Here is a 20,741-nt window from a genome sequence, read left to right on the forward strand (position 1 = left end):
CGAACAAAGCCGAGGTTACCGGCAATGGCTTTTGGAACTGGGGGGGCAGTGAGATGTTATGTATTGTCCAGGTACATTAAATGTATGGTTACAATGGGGCGCCACAGAGGGCACTGTGGTGGGAGACCTGGAAGTACCTGCAAGACAGAGTATAAAAGGCTGCCCACCACACCTGAGAGTCACTCTGGAGTTGCACAATAAAGGACTAAGGTCACAGCAGTTACTACAACACCAGACTGTGTAGAGTCAGTGATTTGAGTGCTACATACATCACAACCTCTGTAATCTCCTCCAGCCCCACAACACCCCCCCCCCCCCAACCCCCCGAGATGTCTGTGCTCCTCTAATTCTGCCATCATGAGCATCACTGATTATAATCACTCAACCATTGGGGCCGTGCCTTCTGTTGCCTTGGCCCTAAGCTTTGGAATTCACTCCATAAGCCTCTCCAACTCTCTACCTCCTTGAAGACGCTCCTTAAAACATACCTCTTTGACCAAGCTTTTGGTCACTTGCTGTAATTTCTCCTTATCCGGCTCGGTATCAATTTTTAAAATCTCATAATACTCCTGTGTAGCACCTTGGGATGTAACACTACGTTAAAGGTGCTATATAATACAAGTTGTTGTTGTTGTTATGGTGAATGGGCAGTGCCTAACCTTCTGTGCCATCCAGCTCTTGGAAGATGAGCTTTTAACTGTCTGGACAATCGTCGTCTTGCACATACATTCCATTGACAGTCAAACAGTACAAAGTGATGCAGTTTTTAACAACACCATAGAAATAAACAGGTTATTGCCCCCATTAAATAACAGAGGAAGGATTTAGTATGAGGGTGTTAAGCAATCGTAGATGGCATTGCCAACAGTAACTTCAACCCTAAAATGTGTTCTGGTTAAGCAATGTTAACTGGTTAATGTTTAAAATATTGATTTTGAGCGACAAGTTAAGATACGAGAAATAGGGCAGAGAACTTGAACTTACTACTGTGAGTGGAATTTTTCAACCTGTGACTTTTCTTTTCACAGAATTGACTTCAGCGATCATATTTTTCTTTGTGATAAATATAAATATAAGAACATAAGAATTAGGAGCAGAAGTAGGACATTCGGCCCCTCGAGCCTGATCTGCTATTCAATAAGATCATGACTAATTTTCTATTTCAACTCCACTTTCCTGCACTGTCCCCATATCCCTTGGTCCCACATTACAACAGTAACTATACTCCAAAAGCACTTCATTAGCTGTAAAGCGCTTTGAGACGTCTGGTGGTCATGAAAGGCGCTATATAAATGTAAGTCTTTCTTTCTTTAATATTCAAAATACTATCGATCTTTATCTTGATTATACGACTGAGCATCCACAGCTCTCTGGGGTAGAGAATTCCAACGATTCACCACCCTCTGAGCGAAGAAATTTCTCCTCGTCTCAGTCCTAAATGGCCGACCCCTTATTCTGAGACTATGACCCCTGGTTCTTGACTCCCCAGCCAGGGGAAACATCCTCTGGATAGTTTTCTGAATGCGATTTTACCTCATCAGAGTCACATGTGTATGACCTGGACTACTCTGTATCTATATATTCTACAGAATACAGGATAACTAACTTATTGGTTGCACAATTTCATAGTTTCAAACTCTTAATGAGCTTACTTGAGATTTCCTTTGTCTGTTATTTTGAAGTAGGCATTAGCCAGTTTATTTTAAATCGGTTAAAGCCTCCGCTAGAATAGCGGTGTTACATGAACACATTAAGCTTTCATCTGCTAATATCACCAATAGTCATTTCTAGGCTTTTAAATGAGCACCATTTAGAGTTAACAATCAAACCTAAATATTCCGCAGAGCAAAGGATGTAAATCAGGATTTTTTTAAACAAGTGACAGAATCATTAAATAGCTGTTATGTCACTTAAAAATATGACTATAATTATAGCAAATTGTCAGCTAACTATTTAGATTCCAGCGTTGATAGTTTCGCATCTCCGCAGATCATCAAATAGCAGAACAGAATTTAACAATAATCTGAAGTAATAAATAATTGTGAACAGACACAACTATAAAATACAGACTAATAAAGAATAAGTACGATGCATTAATATTGACCAGTAGTGCAATTATTTAGCCTCACAGCAAAAATAATTCCATTATTTTTCAATGTTATTATCTGTGATTGGTACCTCTCAACATCCAAACGCCGATGTTTAGCTGAATTTAAAACTAGTAATATTTCACTGTCGCTACACTGGGCAGGCTTTGATCAGAATAGAAGGCCTGCTGGAATACACAAGTGGCCAAAGAATTCGTAACTCTTCTCTTTCACAGTAAAATGCCCTGCCGTTTATTGGGTAAAGAAGAAAAATGCACTTTACTGAGCTGTAATTTTGCAGTATAAGTTATAAAAGGACTAGACAAGATGAACGCAGTTGGACTATTTCCATTGCAGATAAATCGAAGACACAAAGCTATTGGTCCAGAATTTGCGGTCGGAGGCTTCCCGCGGCCGGATGCCTCAGACGCAATAATTTCTACGGAAGTACCCGGTGCTCCCGGAGGTTCGGCGACTTGCAGTCCTGGGGCTCTATGCAAAGGCCAGAATGGGGGCCCCCATATCCCAGGAGCACATGGGCTTCATATGCAACTAGGATCAGAGTAGGGGGATCCCCATTCATACTTATGGTGATTCCATATGTAGGGAGCTGCCAAGGGAATACCTCTAAAAACACTGAAAATAAATTTTAAAAACACATTACATATTTAAAATTAATTAAATGCAATTTAAATATTTTATCTAACTTTTTTTTTTGAATTAAAAAAATGTTTTAGCACGACTAAAAATAAACTTACCTTAATGGATAGGGATTTTAATATATAAATGAGTGTTAAGATTTTATTTTTCTTTTTTTAAAAACTCTTACATTGGTAAAAGCAGGCGTAAAAATTTCAAGGGCATTCACTGGGCAAGAGTTGGGCAAATAGTGTTCCTTTTCCTCTGGATGCATACGATATGTCAAGAGAAGTCTTGATAGATTACAAGTTACAGGTTTAGGCGCATGTGCAGTGCATGCCTAAACCTGGAATTGTGTGGCCCTTACTGGCGCGTGCGCAAATCGTACGTGCGCGTAGGGGCCGCGAATTCAGGCCCAATATCACAAGATAAACAAAGGAGATTATATAATCATACCGCACAAGAGGTGGCCATTTGGTCAACCGTGTGTGTGTGTCGGTTAGAAACATTAGGAAAATTGTTTTCAAAAAAGAGTTGTTGGAACGTGGAATGCTTTGCTTCGAGTGTTAACCAATGCTAAATCAGTTACAGCATTCAAAAAAGTACTGATTCATTATTTAAAGCAGGGTTTGGGGGTGCAATTCAGGAAAATAGGATCTGTATAAAATTAGTCTCAAAATGGGCCTAAATTCAGCTTGAAAGACGGATCATATGGCCTCCTCATGTATTAAAATGTTTCTAGTTGTTATTTTTAGGTCCAATCATATTATAGCAATTTGTCACAGACTGGTCCCATATAGTAAATCCTGTTTTGTCCAAAGTTATTAAAACGAGTTAAAAATTCAGTTGTGCCCCCCACAAGGGGGGGGGGGGTTACAGGAGCGCTAAAGGGTTAGAACCAGTGAGTGTCAACAGTAGCGGTGTTCGGCAACTTCAGTGTGCAGTTACCCGCGGCGCTGAGGGGTATCGGCTGGGAGCGTTGCATGCCACCCGTAGTGACCTCACCAGAGAAAGCCTGGCATGCAGAGCTGCACCGGGGCGCTAAGGGAAGGCACGACTGCATCAGGTAAGTGTGATTGATTTTTGGAATTTTTTTGTTGCGATATAACTATTTGGGGCGAGTAATGTATAGGGAATGTTTTTTGTGAATTTTAGTCTTTTTTATTTGCAGGGAAGCCTCTCAAAGGTCACTACGAAGTCGGCTCTTTAGCGCAGGATCTTCAGTTGCGGACCCAGCCTAGCGCCCCAAAAGAGGTGTGGAACACTTCCCTTAATGTTCCACTCCACTCTCAGGGTGCTGAAACTGAATTTTGCTGGGCCCGGCACTAAAAATCTTCCGCTGCTAAATTTAGCGCCCGGGCAATATTAGTGCCTTCGGAGCACTCCAACTGAATTTCTAGCCCATGGTTTCTTAAAACATTGTTGGAAGGACTGTTTTAATCTATTTTTTTTTAAAAACAGATAACCCAGCAATAGTGTTTGGGTGGAAACAGCTGAGCGATTAAGTTTTGAATGACATCAAACTTAATTCTAGAAGTGCCTACAGCAACATACATCAGCAGAAAAATACCAGACTATGAGCATTAAATTTATTTTCTCCAAGTTATAAAGGCACTTAACAGAAACATGCTGCTTCGGCAGATTCTCCTGTTTCAATTTCAAATCTGATTTATCTTCCATTGACTCACCTATTCGCACTCTTTGTTTCCTTTTTTTTAAATGCTACTTCCCATCCCAGGCAGACAGGCCATATAGAAAATCAAGAGATTTCCTGAATGCTCCCACGTGAATGGTTCCCTAGCACTGCATTATAGGAACGCAGGAACAGTAGACCATTTAGTTCCTTGAGCCTGTTCCGCCATTCAATGAGATCATGGCTGATCTGCGATCTCATTCCAAATACCTACCTTTACCCCATATCCCTTAATACCTTTCGTTAACAAAGGTCTATCAATCTCAGATTTAAAATTAATAATTGACCCAGCATCAATTGCCGTTTGTAGAAGAGAGTTCCAAACTTCTACTGCCCTTTGCGTATAGAAGTGTTTCCCAACTTCACTCCTGAAAGACCTGGCTCTAACTTTTAGACTATGACCCTGAGTCATAGACTTCCCCAACCACCAGAAATAGTTTCTTGTCAGTTCCCTTAACATCTTGAAAACTTCAATCAAAGGGGAGTGGAGGCATTAGCACCGTGCCTCCCCTCCCTTCCTTCCATGAGAGTCGCAAAGAACCCCGCGCCTTTTCGGAGGAACCAGCACACCTGTTTCCATCATCTGACCATCTCAGCCATCTAACCAGTTTCTGCTTTTCTACTTTGCAGATTCCAGGTCATTACACTGATTCTTCCTCTCCTGTATCCTTTTCCTCGCCCTCCCCACCCACCCATTCTGATTCTATTTCAACGCTTGTCTACTTTTCATCTTCTCAGTTCTGATGAAGTGTTACAGCCGAAATGTTAACTTGTCTGCCCTCTCCACAGATGCTGCGCGTTTCCCAAATTTTCTACTGTTGTTTCACCTTTGCAGCATTTTCAGTTTTTGAGGGCTTTTTAGTTCAGCTGCAAATTCCTGCGTTGTTGTACACTGGACAATGTAGCGGCAACCAGCGTCTTAAAAGCAATTTCTATGAAAATGCCATTATGAAATATCGACACCAGATTCACAGGACACTTACAATACATAAAGCAACCGTTTGCAGGATCTTGCGGAGACATCGTTGGTAGTATTTCTCCAGCGACTTGAGGTGTCTACTGTACATGGTCCATGTCTCTGAGCCATACAGGATGGCGGGTATTACTAAAGCCCTGTAGACCATGAGCTTGATGGTAGATTTGAGGGCCTGATCTTTGAACACTCTTTTCCTCAGGCAGCTGAAGGCTGCACTGACGCACTGAAGGCAGTGTTGAATCTCGCCATCAAGCGAAGAGCGTGCGGCAAACCAGTCCCACCCACCCTTTCCCTCAGACTGTGGTTCTCGTATTGGACTGTTCAGCCACCTAAGGACTCATGTTTAGAGTAGAAGCAAATTTTCCTCGATTCCGAGGGAATGCCTATCATGATGAAAGCAACCGTAAGCAATGTAAACAATTAAATCTAGGTTATTATTTTACATTACATGTTGTTGCTGGAATCCATTGAGCCCTCAGTTTATTGTGCAACAATAATATATATATCCTATTTAGTGGCTTGATGTGTTACTACACTGACACACTGTGCCAAAGTGGAAGGGATGCAGCTCCTCCACAGTAATTCCTCATACAGCAAGATCCATGTCACTCTCGCATGCCAACTAGTGGCTAATTTACAGCAGTACCAGGAGAGATCTAGCGATTAAAACCATTTCGGTCAGTGAACAAGGAGACACGAAGCAATTAAGGAGAAGGAAATAAATAGCAGAGAAAACGTCAGCAAACGAGGAAAGTTCTTAGACAGTTGCATGAAAGAAATGTACAGAATGGCAGTTTAATTTTCCAGTCGCTGCACTACTGCCTAAACTCAAAAACAAAGAGTAACTCTATCACTACCTCTTACTTCAAGAATGTTATCACTGCGGTAAAAATTCCTCAATCATTATGTGTAGACATTGTAAATCACTTGTGAAGATTTCCTCTGTCGGCTATTGCTTGCGAAATCATAACCACATTCTAAAAGAATGCATTTCCAACCTCAGTAATATTAAACAGAAGAAATTTCCGCAAATACAATTTAAATGCAACCAATTGATGTTTTAATCTGTTACCCGCTAAGAGTTCAAAGGTGCAGTATTATTGATCCTTCCTTGTAGTTTCTGAATTACCTGGTTCAGGTCATGTATGGCATTCTCCTGGTTTTTATTCACAGCTATTAGCTTTTTGTTCAACCTTGTTGCTTCCTCCACTGTAAAAAAAATAAAACACAAAGATGTCTTTAAAAATATTTATGTTACAAGTTAATCTGAAAGGTTTTCCCCAATTTTAAATATAATTCTGCACCTAGAGTTCATCTGTAAGTACATTATTTTCATTACATGTGTTCATTAAACATTTAAAAGGCTTTATTAAAAATACTTTCTATGGGGTCAATTTTACCCAGTGATCTGCGCCGTTTTTTTGGCCTAAACTTAAAAATCCAAGTTTCCCCAAAGATTGTGCGCCAGAGTAACTCAGTTAGTTACGATTTTTTTAAGGTTAGTTTTTTTTGCGTCATAGGGAGCATAACTTGATGTCTGCGCCAGTTTTTCACAATTATGCAACTTTGGCCAACTTACATTTCTCCTAGGACAGAGTAAGTGACCACTCCCAAAAATTCTTCTGGGCATTTAAGAAAAACCAGCGCACATCAAGAAATCGACACAGAAAGACACCATTGTTTTTAGGCGACATTTTGGAGGGAGTCAAGAACACATAAATATGTATCACCCAGCTTAAATTTTTCCAACTGAAAATGCAGAGAATGGAAGTTTCATGCAATTCTTCAAGTTTGGATTTTTTTTTTTTTTTTTAAGTGCCGTGCCACCAGTGAATGTCTCCAAACCGGGATCGAGGGTCGGAGCGTCAGCTGGCAGAGTCGGTCCCTCGCCCGAACACAGGAGATCAGGGCTTGGCTTGAAAAGAAGCCCGGGGGTTGGGGATGTGGAAGCCGAACTGAAGGAATGAGAACCTTTACACTATGCCACTATGCATCAAATTAAGCCCGGGCGGGGGGATTCCCGATCTAAGCAAGCCTATTGCGCATGCGCAGACCTGGGTGTGGTCCATACTAGGGCGACGACCTTGGGGACCGAGACAACAAAGAAGCTTGTCCTGCCTGCCGTTTTGAGTTTCTTGCAAAGATACAATTTAATCATGGGGACAATACTGACAATGCCATACCTCGTGCAAGCCTTCTGCCTGATGGTGCTGTGGAGGAGACAATTGAATCGATATCATCGCATGAGGAACCTCAGAGCACATAGGATGATGGGCAGGAGGCCTTTCCCACGTCGGGTATATCAAGTCAGCCGTTCATATCTGCACCTGAGTGATACAGACTGTGTCCGAAGACTGCGTTTCCGCAAAGAAGTTGTAACCGAGATCTGTGAGTTAGTAAAAGCAGACCTGCAACCTAGAAGCATCAGGAGGACTGCTCTGACAGTTGAAGTGAAGGTTATAGCCGCAGTTTCATTCTATGCATCTGGATCATTCCAGGCCACAACTGGAGATGTGTGCTCCATTTCTCAACATGCATTCGCCAGGCAATGTGTGAAAGGGCTGTGGGCTTCTCCAGGATTGCTGGTTTCCCAAAGGTACAGGGCTGCATTGATTGTACCCACATTGCCTTGCGAGCACATTTGTTGGACTCTGAAATGTACACGAACAGAAAAGGCTTCCACTCGATAAATGCTCGTCATGGCAGTTGATGCGAGATACCCTGGGAGCACCCATGATGCGTTCAACTTACACAAGAGCGCTATATCTGCCATGTTTCAGCAGCAGCCAGAAGGGCAGAGTTGGCAACTGGGAGACAAAGGATACGGCCTCGCCACCTGGCTTAATACGCCCCTACGCGTAACCCGGACAGAAGTGACGAGCAGCATAATAGAGACGACCATTTGCATCTTGAAACAGCCTTTCCGATGCCTGGACCATTCCGGAGGCTACTTGCAATACTCCCCTGAGATTGTCGGTTAGTTCACTGTTGTGTGCTGCAGGCTAAGTTTAGCCAATATGAGGCAGCAGCAGCTGGTAGTAGAAGACCCACCTGAGGTGAGAGTGACTGATGATGAGGAGGAAGATGCAGATGACGAGGAGGAGGACGAGGAAGCCATGCAACTACCTGAACACGGAGCACGACGGCGGAGGAAGGCGGACCCTTTAACGATTGCTCGAGCCTTGCGCCAGCAGCTCATCCGTGAATGCTTTGCTGCCTGAAGGCTCAGCGGCAACTATTTCAAATGGAGCATGTTTACTGTTTGGGCCTGTTCCGTAATGTTGTGTTGTGTTAATGGACCAAATAATGAAAATTATTATTCTTTACTTCAAAAAGTTGTGTTAATAATGGAACAAATAATGGAAATGATTCAGTTATAATTTAAAATATATTTGATTTAAAAGTTTAATATTTGTTTGCACTTAACTTTAATAAAAAAATTCTTGTATCAAACTTTAAAGTTTTCAGTTAAGATCACTTGAAAACTTACAAACTCTAAGATCACTTAAAAACTTTAAGATCACTTACAAACTTTTAAACTTGTAAATTTATATAACTTAGAAAAAACTAATTTAAGAACAGTTACAACAATAATAAGACCATCATCAGCAGCAAAAAAAGGCTGCACCCATCTCTCCTTCACCTTATTCTAAGACCGCCTGCTGCGCTTGGTCTTTTTGACTCCACCCCTGCCCACAGGCGGTGGCGCAGCATTTCTCGGGTTGGTACTAAGTGTTACATTTAGAATAACTCCACAAGACTGTACATCTTAAGCTCAAACTGTTGTGACCTTGGTCACTCCAGAGTGAGGAGGCAGCGTGGTAGACTGCCTTTTATACCTGCTTGCCCAGGGTGTGCAGGTGACCCTCAGGGGAGTATTGCAAGTAGCCTCCGGAATGGTCCAGGCATCGGAAAGGCTGTTTCAAGATGCAAATGGTTGTCTCTATTATGCTGCTCGTCACTTCTGTCCGGGTTACGCGTAGGGGCGTTATAAGCCAGGTGGCGAGGCCGTATCCTTTGTCTCCCAGTAGCCAACTCTGCCCTTCTGGCTGCTGCTGAAATATGGCAGATTAGCGCTCTCGTGTAAGTTGAATGCATCATGGATGCTCCCAGGGTATCTCGCATCAACTGCCATGATGAGCATTTATCGAGTGGAAGCCTTTTCTGTTCGTGTGCGTCCCCTGTTGGCAAGTCTTACACACTAGTAATGTTCACATACATAACATCATTCCCCCTCCCCCAAAGTCTTATGTACAAGTTATTTACAAGTTGAGGCAATCCGGGCTCTGCATTCCCGGGTTGATCGCCTGAGTTGAAGTCCTGGAATGGGTGAGTCAGTTGCATCATTGCTGCGCTGCGCTGTGGCTGGTCTGATCGGACTGTCGGGCATGGTGGATTCATCCTCGTGGTTGGCTGCGAGGTCGATTGCTGGTTGGGTGTGTGTGGGTGGATCAATGATGGTAATGTCCTCTTCAAACTGTTCTTGGTTGTCAATGAACCGCAGTTTGTTCTGATCCAGGTGCTTTCTGCACGTTTGTCTGTTCAAAAGTTTGACAACAAATACTCTAGTCCCCTTCTTGGCTAACACAGTGCCAGCAACCCATTTGGGACCATGGCCATAATTAAGAACAAACACAGGGTCATTAACTTCAATGTCGCGTGATACAGCCGTGCAATCATGGTACATGTTATGCCAGCGACGCCGGGTTTTTACATGATCATTGAGATCCGGGTGGACTAAGGAAAGCCTGGTTTTGAGTGCTCTCTTTATTAGCAATTCTGCAGGGGGAACCCGGTAAGCGAGTGGGGTCGCGTGCGGTAGCTGAGCAGAATCCGAGATAGCCGGGTCTGCAAGGATCCGTCCGTCACACATTTCAAGCTCTGCTTGATGGTTTGGACTGCCCGTTCCGCTTGACCATTGGATGCGGGCTTAAACAGCGCAGACCCGACATGCTTGATGCCGTTGCGGGTCATGAACTCGTTGATTTCTGAGCCGGTGAAGCATGGTCCATTGTCACTAACAAGGATGTTGGGCAAACCATGGGTGGCGAATATGACCCGGAGGCTTTCAATGATGGCATTGGACGTACAGGACGACATTATTATACATTCAATCCATTTAGAGTAAGCATCCACTGCTACTAGGAACATCTTTTCTAGAAAGGGGCCAGCGAAATCTACGTGGACCCTTGATCACGTTTTGGAGGGCCATGACCACAGACTCAGTGGGGCCTCCCTTCCTACCTTGATGCATTGCTCAACTGTGAGCAAGGGTTGCATTGGTGTACGCATGACTAATTCTGAGTCAATGTCAGGCCACTAAACGTGCGACCTGGCGATAGCCTTCATCATGTCTATGCCTGGGTGGGTACTGTGAAGGTCGCATATAAATGTTTCCCTACTTTTTGGGGGCAAAATTACACGATTCCCCCAAAGGAGGCAATCCGAATGGATGGACATTTCGTCCTTGCGTCGGTGGAACGGCTTAATTTCGGCTTGCATTTCCACTGGGACCGCCGACCAGCTCCCATTGAGGACACAGCTTTTTACTAGTGATAGCACCGGGTCCTGGCTAGTCCAGGTCCTGATCTGGCGAGCCGTGACAGGTGACCCCCCACTCTCAAAAGCATCCATTACAAGGAGCAAGTCTGCAGGTTGCGCCATTTCCACCCCGGTGGTGGGCAATGGTAGCCGACAGAGCATCCACACAGTTCTCAGTGCCTGCTCTGTGGCAGATTACACAATCATACGCAGATAACGTTAGTGCCCATCTTTGCTTTCTGAGAACAACGAAATGAGCGGCTTGTGGTCGATTTCGAGCTCGAACCGGAGCCCAAATAGGTATTGGTGTATTTTATTAACCCTGTATACGCATGCTAATGCTTCTTTTTCAACCATACTGTAGGCTCTTTCAGCCTTAGATAAGCTTCTGGTTGAACTTTGCCTGACCCATTGGCCTGCTGTAACACACAACCAACCCTGTACTAAGATGCATCACAAACTAGTACTAAACATTTACACGGGTCATACAATACAAGTAACTTGTTAGAACATAGCAGGTTTCTGGCCTTGTTAAAGGCTGTCTCCTGAGCTTTACCCCAATACCTAGTCGTCACCCTTGCGTAGCAATAAATGCAGTGGTTCCAGCAAAGTGCTCAACCCCAGTAGAAAGTTAACAAAATAGTTGAAGAGTCCCAGGAACGAATGCAGCTCCGTCACATTCTGTGGTCTGAGTGCATTCTTGATAGCCTCCGTCTTGGAGTCCGTGGGTCTGATGCCGTCCGGCGCAATCTTTCTCCCCAGAAATTCGACCTCTGGTGCCAAGAAAACACACTTGGAGCGTTTCAATCTGAGTCCCACTCTGTCCAGTCGCTTGAGAACCTCTTCCAGGTTGTGCAAGTGTTCGGTGGTGTTATGGCCAGTGATCAAGATGTCGTCTTGTAACACCACGTTGTGCGGAACCGATTTCAGCAGACTCTCCATGTTCCTCTGGAAGACGGCCGCTGCCAAACGAATCCCAAAGGGGCATCTGTGATATATGAACAGTCCTCTGTGCGTGTTAATGCACGTCAATTTTTTCGAAGGTTCAGCCAGCTTCTGTGTCATGGAAGCAGAGGTTAGATCCAGCTTGGTGAATGACTTCCCCCCTGCTAGCGTTGCAAAAAGGTCATCTGCTTTGGGTAGTGGGTACTGGTCCTGCAATGAGACTCGGTTGATCGTTACCTTGTAGTCCCCGCAGATTCTGACCGTCCCATCGCTCTTCAACACCGGAACAATTGGACTGGCCTACTCGTTGAACTCAACTGGCAATATGATCTATGATCCTCTCTCATTGTAGTCTATCCAGCTTGATCTCAACTTTCTTTCGCATCATGTATGGAACTGCTCGGGCCTTGTGATGAACGGGTCCTGCATCAGGGACTAGATAAATCTGCACTTTGGCACCTGTGAAGTTGCCGATGCCTGGCTCGAATAACAACGCAAATTTGTTCAGCACTTGGACGTACGAGGCGCCATCCTCCGAAGACAGTGCTTTGATGTCGTCCCAGTTCCATCGGATCTTTTCTAGCCAGCTTCTGCTGAACAGCATTGGGCCATCGCCTGGTACAATCCATAGTGGTAAATCATGCACAGCTCCATAGTCCGATACCTTTATTGCTGCACTGCCAGTGACTGGTATGAGCTCTTTGGTGTAAGTGCGCAGCTTGGTGTGGATCGGACTTAGTTTTGGCCTTTGTGCCTTGTTGCCCCAGTTTCTCAAAAGCCTTCTGGCTCATAATTGACTGACTCGCCCCTGTCCAATTCCACGGAAAATGAAATGCCATTTAATTTAACTTTTAACATTATCGGAGGGCTTTTGGTGGTGAAGGTGTGTACCCCATACACTTCCTCTTCAGCCTCGGGTCAAGTTGTCTCTCTTACTCATTCAGCGCGATCCGCAACGGATCGGTCGTCTTCTGCCGACTCTGCCACTTGGTGAGTCGCAGCACGTTTGCACATTCGCTGGAGGTGCCCCATTGTTCCATAGCCCTTGCACACATAATGCTTGAATCGACATTGATGAGCTCGATGATTACCCCCGCAGCGCCAACATGGTGTTAATGGATTCGCATTCACGCCCCACTGCAGACTCTGAGTCATCCTAGGTCTGGCCTCTGCGGGCATGTAGGTCCTGCCATGTACAGTTCTGTCTGCTGAAGGTGTTATTTTATGCACAGTACTTGCCGGGGAGTTACGATGCATCAATGATATCTGTTTATAGTGTTATCGTTTGTGGACATAAAAGCTTGGGCTATCGTGATTTGCTCAGATCTAGGGATTCTGCAGATAGCAATTTGCGAAGAATGACCTCGTGGCCGATTCCAAGCACGAAAAAGTCACGCAACACTTCCCCTAAAAATCCAGCAAATACGCACGGTCCCGCAAGGCGTCTTAGGTCGGCGACATAGCTCGCCACGTCCTGGCCCTCGGAGCGGTGGTGCGTATAAAAGCGATACCTGGCCATCAAGATGCTCTCCTTCGGCTTGAGGTGTTCCTGAACCAGCGTACATAACTCTGCATATGTCTTATCTATTGGTTTCGTCAGTGCTAGCAGATTTTTGATGAGGCCATATATCATGGACCCGCAAACAGTGAGGAGAATTGCCCTGCGCTTGATCGTGGTTTCTTCCTTTTCCAGCTCGTTGGCCACAAGTACTGGTCAAGACACTCAACGAAGGCTTCCCAATCATCACCCTCAACAAATTCTCAACAATACCAACGGCAGCCATAACTGCGTGAAAGTTCGTAATCTGTTACTCGTTGTCAATTGTTACATTTAGAATAATGCCACAAGACTGTATATCTTAAGCTCAAACTGTGTGACCTTGGTCTCTTTATTGTAACTCCTGAGTGAGGAGGCAGCATGGTAGACTGCCTTTTATACCTGCTTGCCCAGGGTGTGCAGGTGACCCTTGGGTCTTCCACAGGTGCGCCCCCTTGTGGCAAGTCTTACACATTGATAATGTTCACATACATAACTCCAAGCTTATTCTTTCGAACATCTCGGGTAATGCGCATTTCTTGATGGGGGTAGGCAAGCGGTAATGTGGAAGGCCCGGTCTGGGCCTCTTCAGAGGCTGGTCTGGGGATTGGAGTGGGAGTGGCAGTTGATTCTGTCAATGGGCATGGTGTCTGGGCTTGTTCCCTTATTGCAGCAGCTAACTTCAACATTCCCTCCCTCATATGCCGTGATAATGTGTCAACTACCTGCAACATTCCCTCTCTCATGTTAGCCGACAGTGTCTCAGCTACCTGTGACATGCCCTCCCTCATGTTGAGCAAGTGTATCAACTACCTGCAACATTCCCTCCCTCATGTGCCCCAACAGCGTATCAGCTACCTGCAACATTCCCTCCCTCATGTACACCGACATTGTATCCATTGCTTGAGGCATTCCCTCCCTCATGTTCCCGGACAGTGTTCCCATTTCTCGTGAGAGTGTTGTTACTATCTCGAAATTCCCGATATCTTGTCACCCAGCCCACTGATGGTGTCCAGGAGTGATCACGTAAGGTCAATGCTCTCCGCACTCATTGCCATCATCTGAACCGCGTCTGTTAGATCCTGCACCTCAGGAGAGCACTGTCGAGGTCACCTTCCCCTCCTCACCCTCGGTGTGGCTCGCTGCATCCCATTGGGATCAACAGCCTCAGACGGTGGGGCCCCGAGTATGCTTCGCTGCACCCTACTGGAATCCCCAGCCTCGGACTGTGGGAAACCATGAAACGTCCCAGCAACAATCGTAGCACTCAAGAAAGGGGCTGGCACCTCAATGAACGGCACCTCCACCAAAGTGAGTATAACAGTGGGAGCTTCATCCATCACCTCCCCCCTCACCCCCATGCTCTTGGTCGGGAAGGTGGGATTGGAAGATGTTCTCCTCTTCAGGCTCGTCCGCGTCTGAATCTTCTTCTGCATAGTCAAGGTTGGCCTCAAGTTCTGCAAAATATAAACAGAACAGACAAATGGTTAGCAGCAGAGGAGGGGGAAGGGTGGGTGGCATGAGTAGGCTCACTCAACAGGCTCATTTGAAGGACCACGATGAATGATAGCACATTGCATCAACCGAAGCGTAGCTGACGGAGACATCCCCATGAACCGAAGCATGGCTAGCCCACGCAGTACTTAACATTTAGGGAAGCCAGACTGTGGAATTTGCAGGACTTACCCTCTCCCTCGAGTGTGGGCCCAGCTTGTGCAGTGGTGGTTACTTTTCTCCAGGCAGGACCCATCAAAGCAGCAACCCTGTCTTCCAAGGGTGTCAGTGGGTGCAGATTTGCTGAGCCTTCTCCTGTTCGAGTTCTTTCCCTTTTGTTGTCTGCCACCTTCCTCTGCAAAGATGAAAATATAACTTTTTAGGGAGTGTGTCTTTCTGCTGGGAGGGACATATACAGCTGGTCATATTTACAATTACAATTCCGTTGAATAAATGAAAATATTACTTACACCAATTACTTGACCAAGGTCCTGCCACTTCTTTTTGCACTGGCCTCCAGACCTCAGGATGGGTCACGGTAATCTTCTGCAAGTTGGTTCTAGCGTTTCTTCATTTCTTTGGTGAAACTTTTGCGTGACCTCTGCTGGTGTCCAGCTCGTTCAATCTGGCCTCAATTACATTAACTAGTGCCTCCACTTCATCCTGTAAGAAATTCTTGGTCCTTGAGTCACATTGCATCTTGTATTGCAGCTCTGATTTTTCCAATGAGAATTAAAGTTCTCGCATACAACTGGCTCTTTAAAAATGGCCAAATGCAGACCGAGAGCTGTACTGAGCATGCGTGCCCATAGCAATCACGTCAAAAACTTTTTTTTTTTCATGCATGCGCAGAAGGGAGGGGCATCATTTTTTCGATGCAGATATTAAGCTCCAACCCCGAAGCTACAGGATAGGCTGCGCGGCGCCAATTTAAAAAATAGAACGGGGAAACTTGCTACTTATTTTTTTGGGAGTAGTTGGGGCCAAAAAAAGGCGTAACTCTGGCAATGCGCCAAAAAATGGCATTGGGGGAAATGGAGCCCATTATAACTGGCACGGATAATTTTTTTCCACAACTATCTAAATTGCATCCAGGGAACAACACTATTTGATTATACTAACCCATTCCTCAACCTGATCTTCATAAAGGTAACAACATCCCCTACACACAATACTGAAAGGACCTTCAGACACTTGTTGAGTTTGTAAGTACAGATTACTAATTTGCAATAAAAGTCCTAGGTTGTTACAAATGATAGAATCACTGCATGGTCTTTGTTATGAGGAGAGACTTGAGATACTGCGACTATTCCCACTGGAGCAGAAAAGGCTAAGAGATAATTTAATTAAGGTTTAAAAAAATTAAGAGTTTTGATAGAGTAATAGGGAAAGACTGCAGGTATTTCCTCTGGTTCGGGAGTCAGTGGCAAGAGGCCATCAGTTAAAGTGGTCAGTAAGAGAGGGAGCGAGGGGTTGGGAGAAACCTCTTTACGCACAGAGCTGTTAAAGCATGGAATGCGTTGCTACAGACAACAGTTGAGGCACCTTTCAAGTGAAGAGTAAACATTTTAAGCAGATGACGATACAGAGCTATGAGAAGAGTGTAAGGCAGTGGGATTTGTTCTGGACTGCTCTAGCAAAATGACAGCATAAACATGATAACTTAAATGCCCCCTTCCATGCTATAGTTCCCCGTGTCACATGATTGGGGTCAATTACAGCTACTAACAATAATGTCATCAACACTCGAGATTAAGAATAGTATCCAAAAAAATTGAGATTCATGAGAATATAAATGACAATAATAATTTTCTTTAAATTAAGATATTTAAAAAGGGCTACCAAGGGGAAACCTCTTTCTTTAAGTGAAAAGATATCCTGTACAAGGACCTTTTAGGTAATCACTTTGCTGATACTACATTAAAAATAATAGATTGATGAATATTGAAAGAATATAATCACTAACCAACAACAACAACTTGCATTTATATAGCACCTTTAACATAGTAAAACATCCCAAGGTGTTCATAGGAGCTTTATCAAACAAAATTTTACACCGAGCCACATAAGGAGATATTAGGGCAGATGACCAAAACCTTGGTCAAAGAGGTAGGTTTTGAGGAACGTCTGAAAAGGAGAGAAAGGTAGAGAGGCAGAGCGGTTTAGGGCCTAGGCAGCTGAAGGCAGGGCCACTAATGCTGGCGGCCATTAAAATTTGGGGATGCGCAAAGAGGCCTTGGAGGGTTGTAGGGCTAAAAAGTCTCAACTTCATTTCTCTTTGTCTGCAGGTCCAGTGACTCTGTAAATGAGTAAATGAGTCCTGAATGCCTCAGATAGAATGAACAGCTGACAGTGTAGACATAAAGGAATGAAGAAATTATTGGCAGAACTTGCAAGTAATGAGATGCTCAAAATGATCACATTCTGCCCTATAATTTCATGTCAATTATGATTTTCCCCACACAGAATAAGTTGTTGCAACAAAAGATATGTATTTTTCAGTTTGCCACATTTATTCTTTGATTATTTCTTCAGTACTATTCATCAGTTCAGACAAGTGTAGGTTTTGAACGTATACATGCGCAACAAGCTTTTTTTCCTCAAAGCTTGGTTCACAACTGAAGTGGACTGAATGGTGACTGCTTACTGTCCTCCATAGAAGTGTAATCATTTTTTTATTGTTCAGTTTGATTTGGCTCTTTCTTTACTTATCCTGACGACGTTACCTTAGCTATATGGAGGGCACCCTGCCTACAACCAGCTGCAACAGCACCATTTTATTTCGCCATGTGCTTCTTGCACACGTATCCATTCAGCAAATGTGCATTTTCTAAGAAGTAGTGCGGAGTAAGTTTGTAGCACATAAAGCACATCTTCCTTACTGATAATTGATATATCCCCAAGCAGGGTTAACTTCTTCTTCTTCTTCTTCGGTGGTCCCTCGTATCAAGGATGACTTGCTTCCACACCAAAAAGGGATGAGTTCACAGATGTTTCAATGAAGGACTTAACATTCCAGGTCCCAAACTATACATTTAAGGTTGAAAGATGCCTGTGCGTGGATTTTTATTAACGTGTGGTGGCCGTTGCACACCAGCCACCACACGGGCTTGACAGAGCTAGGTCTTGGTCCAGTGGCAAGGATTAACCAAGATGACTGGAGACCAGCTCTGCTGCACGGACCAAGTGTGCACACATATCGCAGTGTGGGCTGGCCCATGCTGCCCCTGAGCCCTCGCCTCTTCTGGGCCCCGATCACATCGCTCCATAATCTCTCGCCGCTCCTTCGTCCCGACCTCGCCGCTCCTACTGTACCTGCCCACGCTCCAATCTGATACGACCCCAACCTGCGAGAAACATCTGCGGCAGGTCAGGGCCTTAAAAGGAGTATACCATTCCAGGGAGCAGCGCGAGCTGGTGCAGGAGGGCGACTGCAGTGAAGAAGGCGACTGGATTGGACGTCATCATAATCCAGGCCGGTGATTGGAATTTCTTTGATTATTCTGTATTTGAATGATGTCAATTTTCATTCCACTGACTAATATGAAAATAAGGCCCAGACTAAATGTGATTGAAAATATGAAGAAAACATGGAACAGGAAAAAGCAATTCATCCATCAAAACCGTTTCTTCAATGGACCAGGTATAATTCACTCTCATATGGGCCCAAGTTTCCCCAGGAGTTGCTCCGTTATTTTTGGAGCAACTAGATTTTTTTTGAGTAACTTAAAAATCGCAATTTTCCCCATTTAAGTTGCTCCAGTTAGTTAGATTTTTTTTTTAAGTTCAGTTTTTTTTTCAAGAAGGGGCGTTACCAGCCACTTACGCCTGTTTTGGCCATTTAAGCAAGTTTAGCCAGTTAAAACTTACTCCAAACTAAGTTAGGCCAGAGTAAGTGGCCACTTCCGTATGTTCTGAAAAACCCTGCGGTGAATTAAGAGATCAGCGCAGGTAGCCTCCAAATTATAGTGTTATGATAGGAATGCTAGTTTTTTTTTTTAAATCCCAAGCAGCAAGACTGGACAGTGTGTAGGTGCTATCAGCCTGATTAAACTGAATATATTTTTAGTAAAGATAGCTAGATATTAAAGTACTGGAAAATCTTTGAAGATTCTTTTCTCTCCCCACCCACCCCCCGCCTGCCCCCACCCACCGGATCAAAACTCTTCCCCTCCCCCCCCCCCCCCCCCAACCACCAACCTGTCTCTTGTAACCCTCAGCGCGGGAAGGCAGCGGCCGGCCTGTGCGACAGGCCACTCGGCCCGGGATAGGGACGGCGAGCGTCGGCCCCTCCCACACAGCCTGCATCACACACTCTCAGATTCTGGGGGCTAGGAGCTACTGCGCATGCACGCAACTCTAGCGCGCATATGCAGAGGTCCCGGCACTGTTTTCAGAGCTGGGACCTGGCTCCGCCCCTGAATACAGTTGCCACACTATGCCACCATGGAGGAGAGGCTGGAGAGCGGCCAAACTCAACCCGAAAATTATTGCCGTGCTTGGAGTTCTACAAAAGTGGCGCACCTCTGGTGAGTGCGCCAGAAATCTGTACTGGCCAAATTTGGGCCCATAGACACAGCCCATTTAATTTCTTGATGAAGTTCATCTCTGAACTATCCCCTCTCCCTAAAGATAATAAAACAAAGCTTCACAACACGTATCTAACATTATACAACCAATAGCTGTCCCCTTCCTTTGCATGGCATTCCCATCATCCCACCAGCTAAGAAATCATAATGTTCTTCCTCCTTAGTCTCTGCTATTGTATGTCCTATTGCCTGTTTTTCCATTCTATTTTCATGATGCAGTCACTTACTCGGCTCATTTGGAACAAATTAGGCCCCAATTTTAACTCCAGGTGGATTCCCCACTCAGGCCTGAGTTACAATTATAGTTGGATCTCAGTGATGTCACTGGGCCGCAACATTCCTATGTAAAGAAGGACTCTGTTAGCTCCAGGCACGTGTCCTTGCTGCCTGCTCAGGAGAGCAGGTTAAAATTACAGCTGTTGCGATCATGGCGGCTTTCGGACAAGAGCCAGGGCGAATTTAACTGCCCAGTTGCCAGATTTCTGCTGAGCAAGTAGGGTTAAAATCGCCCCCATATGTGTCAATGACATAGATTTTGAGAGATTTGCAGGTGTCACGAGTGGCTGATTCTTTGAAATGTCAGCACAATCTAAACTGCGACACTAAATTCTATTAATGCTACAAAGGTGTAAAAATAATTTGCTTCACTGCGTCATCTTTTCTTTAAATGTCCAGGGTACTATTTTGGGCAGCATTATCACAGCATGAGTGCAGATACTTATTCTGTAAACAGAAAATTTTAAATATTTACTGTATCCAAACAAACCATACATCTTCCACACTGGCAACATAAGCAATTTCTAGAAATGGTCAGAAACCAAACTCTTGCTTATCACTGGAAATCAACCAAATTTCTTTTCACTATGAACCAACGCAGCGTCAAACATGGGATCTGATTCTGTATTTCCATGCTGGTTGTTCCAGGGATAAACCTTGGAAACACTTCTAAGGTCATCCTAGTAAGACAAACATACACAAAACAGAGAACAGTAATATCCACTTTTAGACATAAATTTGGAATTCAACATCATAATACTATAATCACAAGGATAAACATCAAGTTTATTTTCATAGCTACAGAGCGGAGCATTAATAGTTGGGAGTTGTTAAATCCACTGTTTAAAAGGGTAAACACAGAAAAATATGATTCTGGACATGCGCTGTGTACGCACCGAGCATTCTAAAATATCAGGATAAGATATTAAAATACTATCAGCTAGAAATTGCTGCAGGTGCTGCA

The 20,741-nt window shown here is 44.4% G+C and overlaps 1 protein-coding gene across 12 annotated transcripts in view; it reads right to left on the reverse strand.

Annotated features, from left to right (window-relative positions):
* ccdc73 (coiled-coil domain containing 73) overlaps window positions 1-20,741 on the reverse strand; it is a 254,155-nt gene that overhangs the window by 109,003 nt on the left and 124,411 nt on the right. For 11 of the 12 annotated variants that reach the window (XR_011596610.1, XR_011596609.1, XM_070899541.1 and 8 more), the window contains one exon: window positions 6,525-6,604. The exons of the other annotated variant lie outside the window; for it this stretch is intronic. Coding sequence is in view for 9 of the 11 variants with exons in the window: in XM_070899541.1 (XP_070755642.1) it covers window positions 6,525-6,604 (80 nt within the window). In the remaining 2 variants the exon portion in view is untranslated. The remainder of the gene's footprint in view (window positions 1-6,524; window positions 6,605-20,741) is intronic. 12 annotated transcript variants of the gene reach the window in all.

Source organism: Pristiophorus japonicus, chromosome 14 (genome assembly GCF_044704955.1).
Source record: "Pristiophorus japonicus isolate sPriJap1 chromosome 14, sPriJap1.hap1, whole genome shotgun sequence".
In the NCBI taxonomy this organism is placed as follows: domain Eukaryota; kingdom Metazoa; phylum Chordata; class Chondrichthyes; family Pristiophoridae; genus Pristiophorus; species Pristiophorus japonicus.